Genomic DNA, 25,548 nt, shown 5'->3' on the forward strand with positions numbered 1-25,548 from the left:
TGCCCGGCAGGGCCCCTCTGTTGGGCTGCTGAGCTCTTCCCCTGCAACAGGGGTCTGCTTCCCCTTCCCTGCTGGTAGAAGCGCCCCAGCAGGGTTGCGTGGGGCCATCTCCCCTTCAGCTGGCCCCACCCCCTGCCGGGACCTAGGAGCAGCAAACTTTGCATTTTTAGGCACCCCTAGAACGCTGGCACCCCTAGGCATGTGCCTAACTGGAAATCTGGCCCTGGCAGGGGACCCTAAATCCTGTAGGGCTCTGTGATTCAGGTCCCCGTGAGTAGGGACAGCAGTGCTGCTTGTACTGCTGGCCACACGCAGACAGAGCTCGGGGCCTGGGCCTGACTGCCCGGTCGTGGCTGGCATTTCAGTGTCTGCGGTCACACTGAGGGGTGGACAACAGCAGCAGTAGGTAACCTCCTTATTGGGGCCACTCTCCTCATGTCACACAGGGACCCACCGAGGCAGTTTAGCACCGGATCATCCTCCACCAGCCACAGCGAAGGAGTTCTTGCTAGGAATTCTTCTTACTCTTACTGGTAGAGTGGGGGCTCGTGAAGCACAGCCGGGGTCACTGCTATTCTCTTATCGCACCATGAATCCGCTCTAGAGGGCTGTTTCCCATGGGGGGGTGGGTAGGTAGTAATCCTCACCCACAGCCCTGATGCTCTATTTGTACTGTGAGATGATTTTTGCAGGGGGGGAGTAAACTTCAATTCTGTAGAAATCTTTTTAAAGAAGCTCCATCTTGGATCCACAGGGAGGTTTTAGATTCAAACATAAAAGTTCATCTCGCCACATGGACAAGACAATGGTGGATGCATTCTGATGTCTATAGATTTACCATGAAAGAATTGACTTCTTTTACACTAATAAGCTGTAGGATTGGCCTTTTTCTAGTAGACTGAGTAGCACAAAGGTCTTAGTGGTACAGTGGGATCCTACACATGTTTTTGGGGTATGTGCTTAAATTTGACACTGGGGCATTAGACCGCTGTAGGAGCACAGGACTGAAATATCAGGGGTTCTGCAGGACAGGAATTAAGAGCATTAGCAGAGCCATGTGACGAAGAACTTGCCAATCATCTATTCTGGCTCTCGCCACTATATCCCTTGGACACATTCAGGAGCATCAACATTAATCAAATCGTCTTTCCACAGGAATGGCCCAGGTCCTTTTATGTCCATTCATAGTGTCTCTGACTCCCTTTTCTTGGACGTGGTTTTGCACTCTGTTTATTTTATGAATGCTTAGTGTTGGGGGATTGTTAAATGTGGGAATTGGATTTCCGATTTTAAGGCACATTGTTGAATAAATCCCATCTCGGTAGCTTTGAAAGGGTCTCTGGCATGTGAGTGACCTATCTGAGCCATGCACTGGCTGCAGCTTCTGAAGTAAAGTGTGGCTGGTTCCACAGCATCCAGTTCACAGTGTGACTAAGAGATGGAGACAAGCTGTGGGGGAGCCAGTCTCAGAACGTTACAGCACCTGGTTAATCAGCAGCCAGTCTATCCTGTTAAATAGCCAGCTGTCATGTGTTGTCTTTCAAGTGAAAATGAATAACTCCCATTAAGGGTGACATGGGTTTGAAGTCGATTCAAGACAGATTACAGTACTGTTATGAATGTGTGTTCGGGGGGGCTGTGTGTAATATGCCTGGCTTTCTAGTTTTTAAATAATAGATGTCCTACAAACTTATGTACTCCAGGTTACCAAGATACAGGGTTTATAGGTCATAGGATGTGCATTCTGGGAACAGTATCAATTTCCTGGAATATTTTCTGCATTGAGCTCTGATTTTGTTGCTTTTATGTATACATTTGAATTTGAATACCATTGCTTGGTATTAACGTGTTTAAGGTTTATGCCTAAACAGCCATTCTTGGTGTCCATATCGGAGCCAGTCCCACCGCTGGTCATAAGCCAGGCTCTGTTCCCCAGACTTCCTGGGGATTTCAGTGGGACTGCTTGCTGGAAATAAGACCAGCCATGCCCTCTGCACAAATGCTGAGTGCATTCCACACTCTGAACTCCCAGCTGCTGCCAGTCTAGGAAAGTGAGACTGAGCCAAGGACCCAGATGTGAATCTTCTGCGTTGCACCTACCACTGCCCTTGGCTGGCTTTAATGAACGAATGCCTCACAATGCTTAGCACACTGTGTATGAACCTTTCTGCACTCAGGGTAGGAATGTTATCCTGCACTGTCCTCTGTATGGCCAACTCTTCCTGGAAGGAGGGGGAATCCTGACACTCAAACGCTGACATATGGCCAAGTGGTCAGGTCTCACATGTAAACACAGGAGAAGACTCTCTTGCATCTACTAGATTTTTAAGCTGACCTGGGGAGTCCGAGTGAGTGGGTGTGCTTTTTTGCTTGTAACTGTATGGATTTGTAACGGTTCCTTATTGCCAGTAATGCCAGATATTGAGAGAGAAACTCTTACTTTCTCCCTAGCATGTTTAGGCCCAGATGTTTCTCCTCTTCAAATCCTTAGTCTGTGTTTGTTTCAAGAAAATACAATAGCACAAATGGAATTACTGATCTTTTCATCCAGCATGAACCCCTTTAGAGCTGGCCTGATGGGGATGTCCTAATGCAAATCTCATTTGTCTTTGCAGCACCAGCCAGCCAGGCAGACAAGGAGCTGACAGAGTCTCCAGCATCCTCCAAATGCATGTCATTTCCCAGCAGCTCTGAGTCACCTCTCTCCTCTAAATGGTCAAAAACTTCAGAGGAGACCAAATCAGAGCAGGTGAGGCACAGGAGCCCAGCATTACTTCCTGGACAGCCATAAAAATCTAGAGGCTGTTAATTCACTTCCCAGGTGTTGAGAGAAAAAGCAGAGTTGATGAAAAGATGGTGATTGAGTGGTAGGACAAAGGCACAAGATTATTACAGTCAAGCTGTAAAGAAGGAGGGGATACAAGCAGTGATTGTATCAGTCACATGATTCAGTCAGCATGTTTTGTTTCATCTCTCTCTACAGATGTATCAGTGTCCATACTGCAAATACAGTAACACCGATGTGAACCGGCTGCGGGTGCATGCCATGACCCAGCACTCCGTGCAGCCCATGCTCCGCTGCCCACTCTGCCAGGACATGCTCAACAACAAGATCCATCTGCAGCTGCACCTCACACACCTACACAGTGTGTCGCCTGACTGTGTGGAAAAACTCCTCATGACGGTAAGTCTCTGGGAGCGGAAGTGCACCTTTTGCCTTCCCAGCAAGAGTGAAGTTGTCTTCGCATAAATGAAAGGACCTTGCCTGTGCCCATGGGCACTGGCTAGTTTTGATGTAACCTGCTGATCCAAGATCCCACTCCCTGATCATACAAGAACTTCTCTTGCTTTGATTCTTCTCATCCCCATGTTATCCTAGCTGCAGAATACCAAGGTTTGGGTATCATGGTGGTCGGCACAATCAGGAGAAGGAGTTATCCTGTGGAGATACTGAGAAGAATATTCAGTAAACATGTTCTCCCTTAACCCTTTAAAGTCACTACAAAAGATCAAGTCGACACTCATCATAATGGGAGTAGAAGTAGGATCTGTTCCTTCAGTGAGAAATCAGCCAGTCGGAGATAATGTAACTTTTTATAAGTAACAGATCACTTTATTCAAGGCAACTATAACAACCATGTGGATATTGTGTAGTTGGCCTGAGTGAGATGGATAATGTGTGGCTGTAGAATCCTGTAAATCCCTTGTTTAAAATGCCACTGTCACAATGTTTTGAAATGCCTCATTTTAAATTGAACTTTAAGGATGGTCAGTTAAACTTTTCTGAAGTGGGAAGGTCTTTAGGCCATTGAAATGGAGGAGATTTGCTAAATAATACCAAATATTTCCATGGAAACATGTAGTTAGAAACCGATCCATTTTTGTAATTGTTTCTCCAAGGTGGGTTGCACCTTAGTCACAGCTGCGCAATCTTCACCAGTGCAGTTTCTCCGTAAGTGTAGCAAAACTTGAGATCAGTTAAATCTGGTTCATTACCAAGATGTTTGTGTCAAACTTTTTTTCCCCTTCTACAGCATTGCTCTAGGTGTCAAACATGGGAGTCCTGTTCTAACACTGTCTCTAATGGAAGCCTTTATCCAGCATGCTCTTTGTCTCCAGTTCATTTGAGAAGGAAATTATCGTTACAGTGCATGATGGGGAAATGTCCTTTTTATTATGTTTCTAACATTGCGGTGCTCAAGCTATCATTCTGAAGAGGCTTTTTGTATGAGCGACAATCTCTTGGTCATGGACTGGCTGGTCGGGGACTTGCTTTTATGATGTCTGTGCGGAGCACCTAGCACAATTTAACTTCTAAGCACTGCGACAATACAAATAAATACAAATAATCTTGTGGGCTCACCTGTCTTTCCAGCGTCTCAATCCATGTGTATCAGGGCACAAGAAAAAATGTCCAGTGGTCCATGTTTCTCCTTAGGTGGCATTGTTTGTGAAAGTACATAATCTTGCTCCAGCACCAGTCGTCTTCTTCCCCCTTTTTTTCTGTCTTTTTCTCTCCTTCCTCTTTGCTTGTCAGATTTCTCTTTCCCTCTGCAGCTTTCCCCCCCAGTTTCTTGTCCTTCCAAGTCTGCTGCCATATCCCCCTTCCTCTGCCATGCCTGGCTCCAGATGGGCTGAAGAAATATTCTGCTCCGCGCTGGAGGATGGTTGATTAAATGCCAGAAGGGATGCTGTACCTAGCAATCAGCGCTGTCCAGGAACATCTGGGAGAGATCCGTGCACCACAGTGTGGGAGCCATGATCCTGGAACACATCAACATCTAACAGTGTTGACAGGTCCCATTACTGCTCCCCAGTAAATGCCAAATTCGGATACTTCTGTCCTCAGTGAAAACAATAAACAATACAAAAATACCAGGGGGCTTTGGGAAGAGAACATGTTAGTTAGCTAACATTTATAGCACTCAAGATATGTCTACACTGCAATTAAAAGCTGTAGCTGGCTCGTGCCAGCTGACTCAGACTCATGGGGCTCGGGCTAAGGAGCTGTTTAATTGCAGTGTAGACGTTCAGGTTCAATCTCTAGGACCCTCCCCCTTCATGCAGTCCCAATGCTCAGGCTTCAGCCTGAGCCCAAACTCCTGCACCACAATTAAACAGCCCTGTAGCCTGAGCCCCGCAAGCCTACGGGTGTCTAATTGCAGCGTAGACACACCCTCAGAGGCCCCAAACAGGGACAAAGATCTGTCGTACTGGGTCATTGTACACATTTATAGTCAAGGACTGTCCCAAAGAACTGAGATTCTAAGGCAGCTTAGAGTCAAACACAAGATGAAAATATTTGGTCCCTATGATGAAGAGAAATGTGAGAGCAGTGAGTAGCAATAGAGCTTCTGCCATACAAGTGGGAGTCCCCGGTCTGCACAGAGTGCTCTCCATTGTTATAGCCTAGAGAAATGGGGTCAGTGTATGAGGCCTTGTCTAAACATACAAGTTGTACCAGTTTACCTAAACTGGTTTAGAAACTGATGTGGTTAAATTGGTATAGCCTCTTGTGTGGGCACTCTGTCATGGTTAAGAATGCCTTATTTAAATCGATATACGGAATTCTTCAGGCCATTTAAGTGCAAGCAATTTAGTTAGATTGGTGCACCTTCTGTGTGTGATCAAGAGCTCACTCACCCAGTAGTTTAACAACCCCTGCCCAGGGCACCTGGAGTGCTCCAGCCTTCTGCTGAGATCAGAAATCCCATCAGAAAGGATGGGAGTCTCCTATGAGCCCTGTCCCATTACTTGTTTCTTTGGTCACATCCATGAAGCCTGGGCTGCTTTTCTCTTTGGTGTTGGGGAAATAACACCTGGGGAAGAGGGATGGTCTCAGTGCTTTGAATAAAGCAGAAGGGGGCCAAGCAGATATTTTCCTTTTGCTTTAAATGGCAAACATGTTTTTTAGAAAAATAAAAGAAACAACCATTTGTGGTGGACACAGAAACACCCTAAGTTCCTAATTTTGCTCATTCCAGCCAAGATTCCTGTCTCAGTCTGAAGGCACCGAGACCCAGTTCATGCACTATAAGTGAATTGCAGCCCAATAAATGGGAGCCAGGTTGCTTTTGACACGATGTCTTTGCGTTCAGTATTTGAAGGAGGCTCAAGTTAATAATACCTTATCAGACGCCTTTCAGGAACCTGCAGTGTCTAATATGTCTGTTGCCATAGTAACAGCTGCTTGCTTATGCTCCATCTCATATCTGTGTGTTTCTTGCCCCTCTTCCGTTCATATCAACAAGCAGTCTGGGTGGCTGTCCTGTTGGGAATAGCCAGAGCACTAGCCCTCCTTTCTGAGACCTGACCCTCTCAAGACTCTGCTAGTCCATCAATGGTGGGGTGAGAGAGAAACGTGTGTGATTGGTATGTCGAGGTCCCAGAGCCCAAAGGCACATGTGCAGCAACTCCAGCATCTAATGGACTGGGAAGACATGACATAGAGGGTTTATATACAGTAAGTGAAGCTCCCAAGATACCCTGACAGCTGAAGGCAACATTCCATGAAGCCCCAGTTCGTTCGCACCAGTCTTCTGCTGCTGCCACTTGATTACGCTGGTAAATAAATGTGTTAAAATTTGTTTTATATGGTATTTCATCTGCTCTAAACTAGTCTAGTTGTCTTTCCACACAACAGCCACTTCACTAGTCCTGGACCTGCACCACTTTGGCCGAGAGCTCCTTAATGAGGGTGAAGTGCAGTTCACTTCCATAGTCAATTGACAAGATTGATGGGCTCGAAATAGGAGAAGGGACTGCTTCCCAGGCAGCCTCCAGTAATGGGGAATTCTCCTGCCTCCCTCTCAGCATCCTTTATCTTTCCATAAATTCCTCTGCCCCTCCATTTAATTCTGTTGTCAGTTTTCTTGTCCCGTGTTCAAGGTGTCCTTCCAGGGTTTCCTGTCGCCAGCTGTCTTTTCATCTTTTTCGTTTCTCTCTTGCTCCCAGAGTAATTCTTTCCTGTCTCTGCCATCCTCTCTCCTCTCTCACTATCTTTACATTCTTTTCTACTTTTCTATTGTCTCTTCTTACTGCTCTCTGCCTTCTGCTGTCAGTCAGTTTTTCTCTCTCCCTCCCTCTCACCCCCTTTCCCTCCCCCTTCTCTTTCTCACTCTGTGTCTCGTTCTCCATCTCGGATGAAGGTAATGAAAATAATCGGGCTTCATTAATTCTGAGCCCTGTGAGATGATAGCCATTTGGAGCCATGTTTGCCAATTAGATGGTCTAAATTAGAAGTGACCTTGGTATACTGCCATCGCTTTGCCTGTCTGAGTCTAATGAAGCTTTTCACTCCAGCCCCCTCTCTGTCTTTGTAATGGAAATTCCCTTCTTTGTCTGGTTCGGGGACCTTGCATTGTATGTGCATTCCCCCCTGCATGGACAGAGGGGGTATTAATGTAGCTCCTCAGACCATTGCTAGAGAGGTTATTTTTAAATCTAAATTATTTTGGCCATTTTGGGGGAGCTCATGAAGAGCTACCTAGAACTTACATGGGATTGGCCCCGCATCCCAGACAGGCAGAGGCAGCCAGTGGGAGAAGGCTGAGCTAATGTATAGAATATTGATCTCTTGTCATTGTCCAAAGGTCAGTACGTGGCTTTGATGTGTCCAAAACCCATGTTATGCTCCTAGGGTCAGAATAGAGGAGACTGGCCAAGATGGGAACCTCCATACAGATGGTTACCCCAACTATAAGCTTTGCTAAGGCTTAGAAAAGGGTGTGGTGTGTGGAAATGGGGCAAGGGAAATGAGAGAACAGGGATGAACAGCCATTTACAGAGCCCAGCATTGCTGGCAGAGTGGAGATTGTACCGAGCCCCTTTTCCAGCCCCTGAACTGTTACATTCAGCTCTTCTAACAGGCTCTCCGGTGCTGTCACTTGAAGAGTGTGGGTGTGGCCCAGTTTCAGCAGGATTCCCACACCGAAGGATCATGTTTCTCTCAGCCATTTTGGACTGTCTCCTCTGAGGAAGCAGCTTACGGAGTCCTTTTCAAAAATAGCAGCAAAGTCATTTTCGCTTGAGGATGAGCGCTTGAGCTTAGTCTCTGTGAGAGAGGGCAGTCTTAAGGGAGACAAACAGGACAAGGAGAGAGGAGAGCTGTGTTCAATTTCTGCTCACTTTGTAACACTGAGCAGTTGGGCCAAATTTTCCAAAAATGGCCACTGATTTGGGGTACCAGGTACACGTACTGGAGCCTGCTTTCTAGAGAGGCTGAGCACCCGTAGCTTCCATTGGCTTCAACTGGAGTTGTGGGCGCTCAGCATCTACGAAGACCAGGGACCACTTCACCCCTAGCATAAATACTCACTAGCTAATTTCATCTTGGGGCAGCAGGATACTGCATAAGAGACATTGCTCGGACAGGAAGGAAACATACTAAGGTCTGATAGTACTGGGTATACATTTCCTATGTAGGTGATACCATTCATAGCCTACACGATAACATTGTGTAGAAGGATGACTTACAAGAGAGCCAGGAAGTGCTAGCGTATGGTCCCTTTGGACACATGCCTACATACTACGGGGATGGGCCGGTTAGAAACTCTGAGAGTGAAATAAATAATTATTTTCTAGAGCTGAAACATGCTAGGTGACTTTCAGCCCAGATAGAACAATGTGACTCTAGCCCCTAGGGGATGACAATCTGATTTGAACATGGTGCAGTGAGTATGGCTAAGAAACAAAAGGGAAGTGATAGAGGGAGATTGTGAGCTCTTTGGGGCATGGACCATCTCTTTGTTCTGTGTTCGTACAGGCCCTAGCTCCATGGGGGTCACGGCTAGGGCTCCTCGGCGCTGCCCCAGTACACAGAATAACTAAGGTCTAGGGTTACAGGAGCAAGCTGACACAGTGACGCATTGCAATTGTATACATACCTTAGGGTTGTTTTCATACCTTCATACTGGTGCATATGATGTTGGTGTTGTGGACGCACTAGAGAAACTTGAATGAGGAAATACAAGCATTTAGGAGTTTGGGGCTTGCATTCGTTCCCAGCTATTGCTGGACAAGCTGAATGAGAAGTGACCACATATGATCACATGAAACTTGCACATAAGTTAACTTCCCCTACAAGACTCAACCCTCCACCGCCCGTCCACCCATGACAGTTACACCATTTAAATACAGACATAAGCATAAACAGTAGCAAATAATATCATTTACCTGGTGATCTGTGATTGGCCACCAGCATTCAGTGCCTTCCTTTTCACCTTATACTCTGATTATTTATTTGTATTGCAAAATCACCAGAGTGGGCCAGGCCCTCTGTGCATGCACAGGAAGCCATAGTCCCTGCCCCAAAGAGTTTACTGTGTGAAAAGATAAAACAGATGAAGATGGGGGCTTGGGACACAGCATATATGCCAAGTGATCAGGTTGATGAGTGGTCAGGCAACTCCCCCTGGGAGAGACACTGGGTGTGGGAGGGGGAAGGCCCCCACCAGGAAGATGGCTACAGCAAAGAGGACTGCATATCAAGAAGACTGAGCTGGCAAATGACTGAGAGGTGGAGAGATCAGGCAATGAGCCAAGCATAGAGCTTTGCATTCAGGGTTTCACTTGCCAGTGGCTCCCATGCATAGCTTTTTGGGAGAGCCTGCAGTTGTCCTGAATACACAGATGCACACAATTTCTCACTTCCTGCCCTTCTGGCTTTGTCCCAGTTCCCTCTGGGAATTTTCTGCCTTATAACAATTTCCTGTACCAAAGCCCTTTCTGGGTGTGGGGGGAGGAAAGAGGGAGAAGGGGGGAGAACTGAGGCTGTGGAGATGCAGGTAGGTAAAGGTAATTACTTAAGCACATATAGGGGCAGGACTTCTTGGTTTGGAGGCCCCGATTAAGATGCAGAGGCGCATGTGAGGTTGATGATTATATTTCGGGGTGAGTTAATTGACAGAAGGTGAAGGCAGACAAAGAAACTCTGCTTACTGCCTTCTTGAATCCCAATCAGGAATTATGATTAAAGACGCGGCGAGACAACAGAGCCCTGATGAATTGGTATCTTTATTTTTTTCCTTTTTGCCGTCATTCACACTTGATTGACTTCAACCTTTCAAGTGCAAAAGTCTCTCTTTTCCATTATTATTCATAGCCATCTGAGTTTTTCTAATTAAAGTGTATGAAAACAATTACTGATCCATCGTACTGAGTCTGTTAGTGGGGATGACTGCCTTACTGTAACATGTATAAAAAGCCCACAGTTTTCTATAATGATGTGCTACTGAGGTGTTAGATAATTTTATTCTTTTTCTACTCTGTGGGGTTTTTTTAATTTCTCGTTATTTATTTTTCATAATTCCTAAAGATCCTGGGAAAGCACTTTCCCTGCTGATAAAATGAAGAGGGACATTGCTTTCTTTCCTCCTCTGCTTCCTACCTCATTCCCCCTCCTCTGAGTCTGGTTACTATGAATTAATCGGTGACCTTTCACTTCTTGCATTCCCTCTGGACTCACCAACCATATCCTTCAGAAACATTCTGCTTTGGAATAAAAGGTGGAATGAGTTTGGCATTCTCCGCCCCTTTCCTAGTGCTTTGTCAGTTGCAGCTGCCTTTACAGGGTATAGATGTCTGTAAAACACAAATGCTGTGTCTGTCTCACACTCACCTTCAGTGCTTAATTTGTGCCAGGGCTGAGTCCTGTAACTGCTAGGCTTGGCAGTTCAGAGCCCCGGCACCTCTGGGCTTGCTGTGTCAGTTACCAAAGTAAAAAATCGCTTGAGCTCTAGCACCTCTTTCATTACAAATGAAGCACTGCCCATCTTGCACAGCTCTGTGAGTGACCAGAGCAGTCACAGCATCCCTTCCCTCTGCTGTCAGACATCCGAGATCTCTCACAATCAAATCTTCATTTGAGGCTGTCCGTGTACGTGCTCCTGCTCCCCATGAACCTGAGCATGGCTGGACCAGACCCTGTTTCCCTACTCATGCTGTGTAGGCTTTACATTAGTGCCAGTGAGGAAGACATCATGTCCTATTTAGGGTTCACAGTATTTCAGCTAGACCTTGGTCACAGATGTTGCTAGCATTTCATTAGTCATCCCGCATGCACCTTGTGGCCTTTGACTTAAGTTCACTTAGAAGAAGGTAGGTAGCAGAACTGTATGAATGTAATCATGTCATTTGTTCTGCCATGAAATGCAAGGATCAATCCATTCCTCTGCCTGGCCTGAAGGGGAGCCTTTTGTAACTTCACTAGAGAACGTGACAGGTTAGCGCAGTGTCCAGCATGCCATGCTCTCCCAGCAGTCAGTGACTGGAAAAGGGCACTGTCGGAGCACCACACTGTGAGTCAGTTTGGGTTTGCTGCTCCCTCAATCACTAAGAACTCAGGGCATGGTAAGGATGTTCCTTTTAGCATCTAGGTGAGAGGTGCTCACAGACAATCAAAGCAGCAGAACGGACATCAAGCACTTGTTTATGGGGTGAGCTCCTGCATGTGGCTGTGTTATGAGATAACACTAGTGGGAACAATGGTCTTGAGTGGTTTCCTGAGCTACTGTGTTGGGGAGCATCTGTTGAAGAGCAGCCGTTAAGATGCTATGCGTGTGGTGCTCAGAGTTACATAGGGTTTTGTTGCTGCACGCCTGATGTTAAACACTGGTCAAAGCCCTAGTCATTTTGGTCAAAACTGTCAAAAGTAACTAGTGATTTTGGATGCCCAACTTTCAGTTACTTTATGGGGGCCTGATCCTATGAAAGTGCAGAGCCCAAAACCCAAGCTTCTTTTGAAGTGTCTCAAATCGGGCTCCCAAAAATTGAGCTATCCAGAATCACTAGTTGCTTGTAAAAATCCTGGCTTTCGAGTCTTGGGCTGGTGATAGCACAACTGATTGCAAACGGAATTTTGAAGCGAGCCAGAGTGAACACTTGTTTTCTTTCCAACAGTCAGAACAGCTTTGTGTTTCAGACAGTTTGCCATCTCTTTTCCCTCTTTCTTTATTCATCCCTTCTCGTCACCTCTCTTTAATTGTACTCTTCTTTCTTGTGCCCCTCCTTTTTTTTTGCATCAATACACTTTGAAAATAGTGCTGTAGTGCTCCCTAGTTCAAGATTACAGTGTACTTTATAGGTGTGATTTAATTAGGGCCTTATTATGTTTTCAGTAGCTTAAGGTGGGCCTTTCAACTTCTCTACCTAATTGGTTGCACAAGAAGTTTCACAGCCCATGACAAAACATTGTCAGTGATCAAAGTCTGAATTCTACATAAAGGAAAAATATTAATACGATGATTCTTCGAGTGTGCAGTGTTAATTATGTCCAGAATGTAACTGTAGAAACACTTTTGACTGATGTGAGCTTTGTCTAATAAACACGAATCTTCAGTGAGCTAAGAAAAGTGACACCTCTGCTGATGTCTGATTTTGCTTATTGAAAGATTTAAAAAATATTTTTCTGTTTTTATTTCTCCTCTCTCCCATTTTCCCCACCGTCCTGCCGCCCTCAGGTGACAACACCGGAAGGGATGATGCCCAGCAGTATGTTTCTCCCAGCAGCCGCTCCAGACAGAGATGGAAACTCCAATGCCGACGAGCCGGGGAAGCGGGCCGGTCAGTTACTTAACGCTTATCTGGAAAAATCATCCTGCTTTGAATTGTAGCAGCTTCTTGTTTCCCATGCACTGAGAGAAAAAGGCCTCATTGCAATCCCTTGCCCATGCAGTTTCTGCTACAGATCATTCATTGCAAAGACCAGTGCAGACAGCAGGAGATCTAACAGGAAGCAGCTAATTTCACTGAAGTAACACCACAGTTGAGGCATGTTAGCAAGGCAGCTCAAAATTACATTGGCCTTTTTTATTACGTTATTGTTGTAAAGTCATGCCTACCAGTAACAGTGGTCAGTTATTTAATCCTGACTATAGTGTGATATGGCAGCAAAAAAAGGACACTACAGTTTTGGGTACATAGGTGAGGCCCCTAGTCTCCAAATGGGGAGGTGATAGTCTCTAGGTCGGATTCTGTCAGTGTCGAGCCTGGTGCAGGGACCACAGTGGGAGAGCCCCATAAGGAAGTTTGGGATTAAGACAACCACCACCTCCTTTCTGCACAGGGCTTGCATGTGAACGGCACCGTTCCAGAGAGGACACCAATGGCATGGCTTGGGCTGCTGGAGATGTGCTGATTCCTCAAATCCCCTCCTCAGCTTCCACCAATAGGAGTATCTCTCCCCTGCTAGAACTCTTCTTCTCTCTTGGGTAGAACCTGGAGGAAAGATGGCAGTGGAACGGTTGCTTGCCCTTCCCCAAAAGGCTGAGTTCTCCTGAGGCATAGCAGCCTTCAGTGGAGTCGGGAACAGCAGGGGCTGAATTTCACTCTTTCTTTGCAGCGTTAGTGGACCTGAGGCTCAATGTATGTTTAGTTCTTGGCACATCATTATCAGCAAGACTTTGACAAGCTGACGGGACAGCAAGGAAGAGTAACAAAGATAGTTATGGGACCACAGGGTTTAATTTGGGGAGGAATTAAAGGGTGGTAAATATGCCCGGTTTGTTTGAACAACCATCATGTGGGAGATGTGTGCAGTCCACAGATAGTCAAAAGGTGTAAAAGTCAAGGAGGAAGAAAAATTTATTTAGGGTTGTGCAGTGGGGCATAACATGTATAATGAGGTGAAGTTAAGAAAGTGAAAATTTAGGCTGAATATTAGGGGGAACGTCTGTCCTTCTGCACTAAAGATAATGTGCCGGCATGTAGCGAGGAGGCATGGCCTCCCTCTGAGACTGATGGGAAGGAATGGCCACACACTCTTATGGGGCAGTAGCCTGCTTACAGAAGGGGAAGGTATGTTTTATGAGAGGGCCGTTGAGCTACATCATGGGCTGTGGTAATCTTGGGCAGCGGGGGGGCTAACTAAATACTTGGTGAGAAGTAACAGCCTCAGCAGAAGTAGTGGTGAAGGAAAATGACGCTGTTTGTGGCCGGGGGAGGAAGTACTGGATCAGATGTAAATTAAGAAATGAATAATGATTTATATTTTTATTTAAATTGTAAATGAGTGACAGAGACAAGTCCTGTCTAAACTGTATCTTCCTTGCATCACTTCACCCTTTTTATTCCGGTTCTGTTTTCAGAGACCTCTGAGGACTCAGGAAAAGGCCTCCTGTCATCTGAGAGCATAGAGCACAGTGGAGAGTCCAAACCTGTTCCTGCCGATCAGAGCTCCACCAGAGAGGACTCTGGCTTTCTTTGCTGGAAGAAGGGGTGCAGCCAGGTGTTCAAAAGCTCAGCGGCCCTTCAGACGCATTTCAATGAAGTTCATGCTAAACGGCCCCAACTGCCAGTATCCGATCGCCACGTCTACAAGTACCGTTGCAACCAGTGCAGCCTGGCCTTCAAAACCATCGAGAAGCTGCAGCTTCATTCTCAGTACCATGTAATCAGAGCAGCTACTATGTGTTGTCTTTGCCAACGCAGTTTCCGAACCTTCCAAGCTCTGAAGAAGCACCTGGAGACAAGTCATCTGGAGTTGAGTGAAGCAGACATTCAGCAGCTTTACAGTGGGCTTTTGGTCAATGGAGACCTCCTAGCTATGGGTGATCCTTCGCTGGCTGATGACCATACTATCATTGTTGAAGATGATAAAGAGGAAGAGAGTGACCTAGAAGATAAACAGAGTCCTACTGGCAGTGATTCTGGGTCAGTACAAGAAGACTCTGGCTTGGAACCTAAGAGGGCCCTACCTTTCAGAAAAGGTCCTAATTTCACCATGGAGAAATTTCTCGACCCATCTCGCCCATACAAGTGCACAGTCTGCAAAGAATCTTTCACACAAAAGAACATTCTTTTGGTCCATTACAATTCAGTCTCTCATCTGCATAAACTGAAAAGAGCCCTTCAGGAGTCTGCTACTGGGCAACCTGAACCTACCAGCAGTCCAGACAACAAACCTTTTAAGTGCAACACTTGCAATGTGGCCTACAGCCAGAGTTCTACGCTGGAGATCCACATGAGGTCTGTCTTGCACCAGACAAAGGCTCGAGCTGCCAAGCTGGAGGCAGCTAGTGGCGGTGGCAGTAGTAACGGAACTGGCAGCAGCAACAGCATCTCTCTGGGTTCGTCCACACCAAGTCCAGTGGGTGCTAGCAGCTCTAATACCTTCACAGCCGCCAACACCAGCAGCGCTGGCCCAGCTCCCGTCCCTGGTTCACTCAAGCAGGGATCCGGTGAGAGTGTGGGAATCGCACCGTCGAGTAACCCCGTTAGCACGAACATCGCCTCCCCTTCCGAGCCTAAGGACGTCAACCGGAAGAAACTGGCTGACATGATTGCATCCAGGCAGCAGCAGCAGCAGCAGCAAGCTCAGACTTTAGCACAGGCGCAAGCCCAAGTCCAGGCCCACCTCCAGCAAGAGCTGCAGCAGCAAGCTGCCCTCCTGCAGTCTCAGCTGTTCAACCCTGCTCTCTTACCACATTTCCCCATGACCACAGAAACCCTACTCCAGCTTCAGCAACAGCAGCATCTTCTGTTTCCATTTTACATCCCCAGTGCTGAGTTCCAGCTCAATCCAGAAGTTAGCTTACCTGTGACCAGCGGTGCTCTGACACTACCTGGTACTGGTCCAAATTTGCTGGAAGATTTAAAGGCTCAAGTTCAGCTCCCACAGCAGAGCCATACACAGATATTACAACAGCAGCAAGGCCAACTATCTTTGTCACAGTCTCACTCTGTCCATATACAACAGAGCCAGCATCACGAGAAAAAAAACAAATCCGTTATTAAGGAGAAGGAAAAAGAAACCCAGAGGGAAAGGGAAAATGCAGAGAGGGGAGACAGCAGTTCATTGTCTAAAGAGTCTCTGCCTGACAACCTAAAGCCCAAAGACAAGAAAGACTTTGCCCCAGGCAATAGTTCAGAACCCTCCCTACTTCCTCCACGTATCGCATCTGATGCAAGAGGCAATGCCACAAAAGCCTTGCTAGAAAACTTTGGCTTTGAGCTGGTTATTCAGTACAACGAGAACAAGCAGAAGGTGCAAAAGAAAAATGGGAAGACAGAGCAGGGTGAGAACTTGGAAAAGCTTGAATGTGACACATGTGGCAAGTTTTTCTCAAACATCCTCATTCTAAAGAGTCACCAAGAGCACGTTCACCAACACTACTTCCCTTTTAAGCAGCTGGAGAGGTTTGCCAAGCAGTACAGAGAGCACTATGATAAACTGTATCCACTGAGACCTCAGACTCCAGAGCCACCTCCACCTCCTCCTCCACCTCCACCCCCTACAGCACCTCCTCAGCCAGCTTCCACTCCTGCCATTCCTACTTCTGCTCCACCTATTACTTCTCCTACAATTGCACCAGCCCAGCCATCTGTGCCACTCACCCAGCTCTCTATGCCAATGGAGCTGCCCATCTTTTCACCACTTATGATGCAAACTATGCCACTACAAACATTACCTGCCCAGTTACCACCTCAGCTTGGTCCTGTAGACTCTCTACCTGCGGACCTGGCTCAGCTGTATCAACATCAGCTCAACCCTAGCCTTCTACAGCAACAGCAGAACAAGAGGCCACGTACTCGGATCACAGATGACCAGCTCAGAGTTCTTCGGCAGTATTTTGATATCAACAACTCTCCCAGTGAGGAACAGATCAAAGAGATGGCAGACAAGTCTGGACTGCCACAGAAAGTGATAAAACACTGGTTTAGAAACACTCTGTTCAAAGAACGCCAGCGCAACAAGGATTCCCCATACAACTTCAGCAATCCTCCAATTACCAGCCTGGAAGAACTGAAGATAGACTCACGGCCTCCCTCTCCAGAACCTCAAAAGCACGAATACTGGGGAAGCAAGAGGTCCTCCAGGACACGGTTTACCGATTACCAGCTCAGAGTCCTGCAGGACTTTTTTGATGCTAATGCTTATCCAAAGGATGATGAATTTGAACAACTTTCTAATTTGCTGAACCTCCCTACACGGGTTATAGTGGTGTGGTTCCAGAACGCCCGTCAGAAAGCTAGGAAAAACTATGAGAACCAAGGAGAAGGCAAAGATGGAGAACGGCGGGAGCTTACAAATGACAGGTACATTCGAACGAGCAACTTAAACTACCAGTGCAAAAAATGTAGTCTTGTCTTTCAGCGCATTTTTGATCTTATCAAACACCAGAAAAAGCTTTGTTATAAGGATGAGGATGAGGATGGACAGGATGATAGCCAGAATGAAGACTCTATGGATGCAATGGAGCTATTGACGCCAACCAGTTCCTCCTGCAGCACACCAATGCCCTCTCAAGCTTACAGCACCCCCACATCCTCAGCTAATGCAACCTCTTCAGCCTTCTTGCAGCTCACAGCTGAGGCAGATGACTCCTCCATGTATAGTTCTAAAATAGAAGCTACAGATGAGAAACCAAAGCAATCTGAACCTCCAAGTACACAGCAAAACCAAACTCAAGACAAGCAAGTGCAACCAAAGCAAGAGCCTCAGCAGCAGCAAGACCAAGGAGAACAGAAGACAAGTTCAACACACCAAAAGATCTCACCATTATCCCCCCCATCCTCATTACAACAACAGCCTCCGCCACAGGCACAACCACCCCAGTGTCCTTTGCCACAATCAAGCCCAAGTCCATCTCAACTCTCACATCTTTCCCTCAAGCCCCTTCATACGTCCACCCCGCAACAACTAGCAAACCTACCTCCTCAATTAATCCCGTACCAGTGTGACCAATGTAAACTGGCATTTCCCTCCTTTGAGCATTGGCAGGAGCATCAGCAGCTTCATTTTTTGAGTGCACAAAATCAGTTTATCCATCCGCAGTTTCTGGACAGGACGCTAGATATGCCTTTCATGCTTTTTGACCCCAGTAATCCACTACTTGCAAGCCAGCTGCTATCTGGAACTCTACCTCAGATTCCAGCAAGCTCAGCCACTTCACCCTCAACCCCAACATCTACAATGAACACTCTGAAGAGAAAGCTGGAGGAAAAGGCCAGTGCAAGCCCTGGGGAAAATGACAGTGGGACTGGCGGAGAAGAACCTCAGAGAGATAAGCGTCTAAGGACAACTATTACCCCAGAACAGCTGGAAATTCTGTACCAAAAGTACCTGCTCGACTCTAACCCAACACGGAAGATGTTGGATCACATTGCGCATGAGGTGGGCTTGAAGAAACGTGTTGTGCAGGTTTGGTTTCAGAACACTCGAGCACGGGAAAGGAAAGGGCAGTTTAGAGCTGTGGGTCCTGCCCAAGCCCATAGACGGTGTCCTTTCTGCAGAGCTCTCTTTAAAGCAAAGACGGCTCTGGAAGCTCATATCCGATCCCGTCATTGGCACGAGGCTAAGAGAGCTGGGTACAACTTGACTTTGTCTGCTATGCTCTTGGATTGTGATGGAGGACTCCAAATGAAGGGGGACATTTTTGATGGAGCAAGCTTTTCCCACTTGCCACCAACCAGTAGTGATGGTCAGGGTATTCCTCTTTCACCAGCAAGCAAAACTATGGAGCTCTCACCTCGAACTCTGCTTAGTCCGTCCTCCATTAAAGTGGAAGGAATAGAAGACTTTGAAAGCCCCTCCATATCCTCAGTTAATCTGAGTTTTGACCAAGCAAAGTTGGACAATGATGACTGCTCTTCAGTCAACACTGCAATCACAGACACTACAACAGGAGATGAAGGCAATGCAGACAATGACAGTGCAACGGGGATTGCAACTGAAATCAAATCAACATCAGGACCTAGTGAGGGCCTGACAAAGGCTGCCATGATAGCAATGTCTGAGTATGAAGATCGATTGTCTTCTGGCCTTGTCAGCCCAGCTCCCAGCTTTTATAGTAAAGAGTATGACAATGAAGGTACTGTGGACTATAGCGAAACCTCCAGCCTTGCAGACCCCTGCTCACCCAGCCCTGGTGCCAGTGGTTCAGCAGGCAAGTCTGGAGACAGTGGGGATCGGCCAGGGCAGAAACGCTTTCGCACTCAGATGACTAATCTCCAGCTAAAAGTCCTAAAGTCATGCTTTAACGACTACAGGACGCCTACCATGCTGGAGTGTGAGGTCCTAGGTAATGACATTGGACTGCCAAAGAGAGTTGTTCAGGTCTGGTTCCAGAATGCTAGGGCAAAGGAGAAGAAGTCCAAGCTAAGCATGGCCAAGCATTTTGGTATAAACCAAACAAGTTATGAGGGACCCAAAACAGAGTGCACTTTGTGTGGCATCAAGTACAGCGCTCGGCTGTCTGTACGTGACCATATCTTCTCTCAACAGCATATCTCCAAAGTTAAAGACACCATTGGAAGCCAGTTGGATAAGGAGAAGGAGTACTTTGACCCCGCTACTGTACGTCAGTTGATGGCTCAGCAGGAGTTGGACCGGATCAAAAAAGCCAATGAGGTTCTTGGTCTGGCAGCTCAACAGCAGGGCATGTTTGATAATACCCCTCTACAAGCTCTTAACCTTCCTACTGCGTACCCAGCACTACAGGGCATCCCTCCAGTCTTGCTCCCAGGCCTCAACAGCCCATCCTTGCCAGGCTTCACTCCATCCAACACAGGTGGGTTCTGGAACTATCATCTCTCTGCTCAAATGTGACATTTTCCCTGGTATTGTGTCTTCAGCACAAATGGCTGTTTCCTTGGCAATGCCTGAAATCAGGTTCATGAGCCCTCTGTTCTCTTATGTTAATTGGCAGGCTATAAAGAGTAGTTATTTTGCCTCTAGTTCCTTAATCCATGTTCTCTAGCAAGGCAAGAGACTTACTAACTCGCTGTGTCTCTCCATATCCGGTAGGCAAGTCCCTGTGTACTCTGGGGCAAGGACCCCTGCTTGCTTTGACACATCCTGTAAATTCTCCAGCACCTTCAAGTAACATGAAAATTGAAGCTTTTATTGAATTAAATATGAAAAGGAATAATACAGTCAAAACAATATCCGTTGTGTTGTTTCTTTTTACATTAAGTTCAATTTAGTGCTGCTCCCAAATTTTCAGTATATTGCAGATGTTTGTATTGACAACACAAACTGCATTGTAGAAATGGTGATAGAAAATCTGGTGGTTTTTAGCCTTCAGAGTGCCTTACAATAGTACCTACATGCCTATCCAGGCAGCCACGGATTCTTTTTGAGCAATAATTGGCAGTAAAAGGGAAATACAATTCCCTTATGGCCTACTTTCCATAAACAGAGAGTATGAATACTCCATCTTCCCCAGTGGTCCCTCCGTTCCTCTTCCTTCACCAGCTGGAGCAGTCATGGAAAGAAGGTCCTTAATCAGTTTAAACTTAGGCCATTTTTCCAAAAGTTTTTTCTTTGTCTGTTGGCATCTGGTGAATGCAATTTGAACTAGTGTATGTGAGCCTCCCCAGAAGATGGTAGCTCTCTGGAGGTGTTACAGCAGGGAATTTGCCAAATAACCCCCTGGCCCACCCCACTTTTCTTTGTTCCTGGAGGGCTGTGGTCCCCCTCCTCCATGGAACTACATACAGTCCCTGGCCCACAATGAGACATTGACTTAATACTGTAAGATCTCCCAAAGATATTGAAGGAAATTGCCATAGCTGTTACAGGATCCAAAAGGACTATGAGATTCAGCTCCAGAAGCTGCTCTCTGGTATAGTGCATGAATCAGGGATACCTTCTCCTAACAAGGAGACCCTGAAACTGTCCAGCATTAAACAGTTTTAAACAAGCTCCAGGGTTTGGAATACAGAGAGCTCGGGGCGCTTATTGGCGTGGCAAACACACCATTAAAAATCTTTAACCTTTTATTAAAGATATAGAAAAGAAGGGGGGAGTTGAAAGCATATGAAATGTAAAATAAGTAAGGCTTTCATTTTAACAACATCTCTTGTTCCCATTCCCTCTAGCTGAAGAGAGTTTTTTAAAAGGAAGCTCCTCCTGTTTGACAGTCTTTTAGATGGTTTTAGAGATGGTAATAACAGTGCTTTTTGGAGGGGAAAAGAGAACTTAGTTGATATGGTCTTAAGCTGTGGTTATTTGTTGCTGTTACAGTCCAATCCCATTTCCTAGAAGACAAAACAAAACAAACTCCCACAAGATAGGAGAGACAAGAACACCAAAGATTTGAAAATGCAACTTGTCTTTGGTGTTGATTCACATTTTGCAGTCTCACTGAGCAACACAGCCATAGCACGCAGTCTTGGCCACTCCCGAGACCTGGCAAACTTGTATCAGTGTCAGGCTAACTAGGGCATTGCTTTTGCTGCCTCTCTGGTCACAGACTTACAGCAGTGTTGCAAAACATACAGTCTTGGCCAGCTAAATCACACTGTCCTTAGACAGAAGGCAAGAGGAGAGAGGTAGGAAAGAGAAGAAATTAGATGGGGAAGGAAACAGACAAATGGAGCGGGAGGCACAAAGACTTACATCTCAGGTGGTGGTTGGGATTTAGCCAGAGCCACTGGAGGTGGTGATATCATCTGGGTTCCTCTCGTGGCCCAGTGTGGTCAACACATCTTTTGGGATTAGGATCACCAAGGTGCAAGGATGTGGTGGTAAATTCCAGAGCCCCAGGAGATTGTGGAGGTAGCAGCCGTGATGATGAAGCTCACTCCGTCTTTTCATTCAGCAATTGTTGCACTCGCATTTCCCGGTTTTCTCTGAAAAGTTTTTTCTTTTAAGGACTTCAAAAGGGAGTGATGGGCATAATAGCCCATGCTCTCATTACGTTCACCAATTAGGCCTAATTTCCAACACACCAATTTTGGATCACGGATTTCCAATCCCTTCCTCCTCTTGTTTACCAGGCATGATCTCAACAAGTCCTTGAGTGGTATCGTTAAGCCTATTTGTTTAGACTGTCTCCTCCTCCCCTCCTCCCCCACTCTTACTGATTTTTATAAACAATCTTCTGTAACAGGCTGAGTTGCACTTTTGTTACCTTTTCCCATCCACGTTTCTTGTTACGGGTGACTAGAACCATTTCATACATTTCCATCCGCTTTCCCACAGTTAGGCTCACAACTGAGATAGGCCTACTAGGCCCCAGTTATTACAGCAGTTCTTTGAATGGAGCTAGGGAAAGCACCTTCTACAGTGCCAGTGGTTTGAGGAAGCCACGTAGTAAGAAAAAGTGTTCTAGCAAAGACCCTACTATCGAGTCTAGCTGGAGCACAGCGTGTTTTCCCTGGACTATTGGAGTTTCAGAAAAGGACCTCTTCAGAATGGCCATATCATCTGCCTGAGAACACTCATCAGATTGGCATGGCCAAAGGAATAAGAGAGACCATTCTTTGAAGACTCTATAGGAGAACATGTCTGAGGACTTGGACCTGCCCTAAGTGCTGCACCTGACTGTTCTTCTTAGGATGTGTCAAATGGTTTCTGATTTGTCAAGCTCTTTCTAGAGCTGTCTTCTCCCTGGCACCATATGGACAAATCCTCCACAGGAGCCCCAATTCTAGACTAAGCCAATGCCATCAGACTGCAGAGTTCACAATTCCTGCCAGATCTCAACTCAGTCCCATAGAAGTCTTGAACTCAAGAAAAGCAAGTTCTTTAACATTCTGCTGCAGGTACACCTCAGAGGAGCACCAGAAGGCATCTTGGATAGCTACAGTGTTTTACCTAGGATTTCCTCAATATGGGCACAGTTAGAGCTTTTGGGACCTATGATCCTCCATCTCCTGTATTGGAAAGCGATGATAAGAGATCAGAGTCTCCTTTCCCCAGGAAGTCTCTTCCTCCAGGCTGCTGTCTGGATCCTGTAGCCTGCTGTTTCTGCATCCCTTGCAGTATTTATGCCTCAGTCACTCTACCTCAGAGGAGGAAGGAGAACTGGTGGGAGACCCTTTAGAGGCACCCTTTTTCCCTCATCCTGGGATGAGACTGTCTTAACTACTACTTCCTCTCCTCTGCGTGATGCCTAGGCCTTTCAGGGGCAAGATGGGCAGAATGGCGGTAGCTCTGGAGATTCCTGCAGTTGCCAAGTTCAAGAATTCACAGAATTCCAAGGAAGAGAGAGAGAACTTTCTAGCCTATTAATGAAGATCTGTTGAAACCAGCTAAAGAAGTCTGAAACACCCTGCCTCTGTTGACTCAGTTTCTAGGAAGTTAGATTGTATATACCTATGTGCTATATTCTATAGTTCCCCAGGGAAATATTTGAATTATTCTGCAAACATCCTTAGTTGTCGTTTCAGCCTCACCTAATGAATGGCATCTACTTCTGGGGACCCAATGGCAGGTCCTGCTATAGCTAAGCAAGCATAAAGGTGTGCTGGAGGACTCCACACCAGTTCTAAGAGATTTAGACCGTTGCACACCTTCCTGTTCTACTCCTCTCTTTGGGAACTGTTTATCCCAAACACAGAAAGCCATTTCTTTAACTCTTGGACCCTAGAGGTCATTGAATGGGGTGTTCTCCCTTAGGTTCAAAGCCATGCCAAAATATAACCACCTTCCCTTTTCAGGGTACTTTCTCAGAAGAAACTATTGTGAGAAGAGGTCTTGATCCTCATGATGAGGGGAACCATACAAGTGTGGTGCTACAGGACAGTGCAGGAAAAGTTTATTATACTGAAACGAAGTGCTGGCCTATATCCTATCCTGGACCTCCATGAATTAAACCAATATTTAAGGAAAATCAAATAATACATAGTTTCTTTAGGAAGCATAACCCCTGCTCTGCACCCTCAACCTTCAAGGTGCTACTTCCACATCTCAAGAAGGTAAAGGCACAGGATGTGCTTCAGGTTTATGATGGGCAGAAAACACTACCAGTGCAGGGCGTACCCTTTCAGGCTGGCAGCAGTCCTGAGGGCATTCCTCAAATGCTTGGTTTTACAGGTACGTCTGGTGTCTGATCTCGCAGGTACATCGATACCTGGAATACTGGCGTACAAGCTCCCAGTTTTACAGACGGTAATTCATGTCCTGGAGGAGACTTGCTCCTTCTTTATTTCGTCTCAGTAGAGCATAGGCTGTCTTCTGTGATGGGTGCTACCAGAGAATGTCTTAACCTGGATACCTTTCTCTGCTCTCATTCGTTAGATAATAATTACAATCTGAGTTGACGGGTACACCAGGAGCTTTGAGTCTTCATAGTCACGGAGACCTGAAGAGTCCAGGCCCGTACAAATTTGCTAAAGATTTAAGTCGTCAGATTGGCTCTCAGGTCCCATTTCCCAAGGATCAAAGAAAATTCTGTGCAGATTCTCTCAGATACTATGGTTGTGGTATATTACCTGAACAGACAGGGAGTTTGTGTCAGGAAGCAAACCATGAGAATGATGCATTCACAATGAAGGACCCTTAAACACTATTTTAGCCAACAACCCCAACTCTGAAGGCTGCAAATCAGCATGAGTAGTTTTTCTGGATCTCACTGGCTCTTCTGATATTTGCAGGATGAGCTCATCATGAACTAGTTTGCTCCAAGTCAGAATAACCATGTCTAAAATTCTGCTTGAGAGCTGACAGGGATCCCCAATGCACAAGAGGCAGGAAGATTTGACAGGACAAAGCTAGTATGACCTTAGTTGTGCCAGACTACGTAACCAAAGATCATCCACTCCACCTCCCTCAAATCAAGATCCTTTATCCCATCCAAACAGCAGGGTGTTCACCTGACAGCATGACTTCTGAATTTCTAGGGCATGCTGTCTTCAGCTGAAGAGATTAGGGCAGTGCTGCTGGAGTCCAGAAAACCCTCACTAGAAGTTATGCTAGAGACCATGGCTTTGCTAACAGGGGCAAAGCAATTCTCAGCCATGGCGAAGGTCTGCTCCATCACTGTTTGTGCTTATCGTGTCCCTGTGAAAGGGACCCCTGATGGAACCATTTTACAGGCTCTTAAAAGCATATGCTGTCCCATTCAGGGGTTTTACTGGTTCTTGTACCATGTATTTCTTCCTCTTTCACTTCCTGCTGAAGGTCTCAGTGTTCTCAGAACGGCAGACCTTGTTGGCCAACCCACCTTATACTGCATTGGTCTGTCTTAAGCCTCAGCTCAAATTTCTAACCAGTATTGTATCAGATTTTCACTTTGGACTATGTCACTATCTTTATTTGTCCCAAAGCCCCATCAGTATCCTGGGGAGATGAGGCTACATACTCTGGCCATTTAAAGCAATCAGCTGCTGCTTAGAAAGGACTACCCTGTTTAGAAGTCAAGCAGATTATTGGTGGTCTTTAGAGAAAACTCCAGAGGTCGAGTCGTCTCAACTCAAAGGCTGTCTAAGCATATAAAACTGTACATCCAGGAATGCTATGAATTAGCTGCTGCTCCTGTGTTTGAACATCTCAGGGCTCACTGAACTAGAGAACAGCATCTTCAGTGGCACTATCCATATTATGCCCTCATCTGAAATACATAGGCTGCTACACAAAGCTCAATTCACACCTTCACAAATCATTGTTGTCTCAAGACAGCATCCAGAGCAGATGCTGGCTTCAGAAGGGCATTGCTTCAATCACTGTTGAACTCTCCAGGGCTCCTTAGCCCACATCCTCAAGCAGCCCACTGCTACTCTCCGGCAGTACACCTTTGTGAAGGCAAGGAAAGGATCACTTACCCAAGGTAACTGGTCCTCTGAGTGAATTGCCTCCAGAGAGCCACAGTGACCCCCTCTCAT

At 46.3% G+C, this 25,548-nt stretch overlaps 1 protein-coding gene across 2 annotated transcripts in view; it reads left to right on the forward strand.

Annotated features, from left to right (window-relative positions):
- ZFHX3 (zinc finger homeobox 3) overlaps positions 1-25,548 on the forward strand; it is a 283,639-nt gene that overhangs the window by 245,947 nt on the left and 12,144 nt on the right. For both annotated transcript variants that reach the window (XM_073308352.1, XM_073308351.1), the window contains 4 exons: positions 2,616-2,749; positions 2,984-3,184; positions 12,459-12,561; positions 14,085-19,508. In XM_073308352.1, coding sequence (XP_073164453.1) covers positions 2,616-2,749; positions 2,984-3,184; positions 12,459-12,561; positions 14,085-19,508 — 5,862 coding nt within the window. The remainder of the gene's footprint in view (positions 1-2,615; positions 2,750-2,983; positions 3,185-12,458; positions 12,562-14,084; positions 19,509-25,548) is intronic.

The sequence above is a fragment of the Lepidochelys kempii genome, chromosome 12 (genome assembly GCF_965140265.1).
Source record: "Lepidochelys kempii isolate rLepKem1 chromosome 12, rLepKem1.hap2, whole genome shotgun sequence".
Lineage (NCBI taxonomy): Eukaryota > Metazoa > Chordata > Testudines > Cheloniidae > Lepidochelys > Lepidochelys kempii.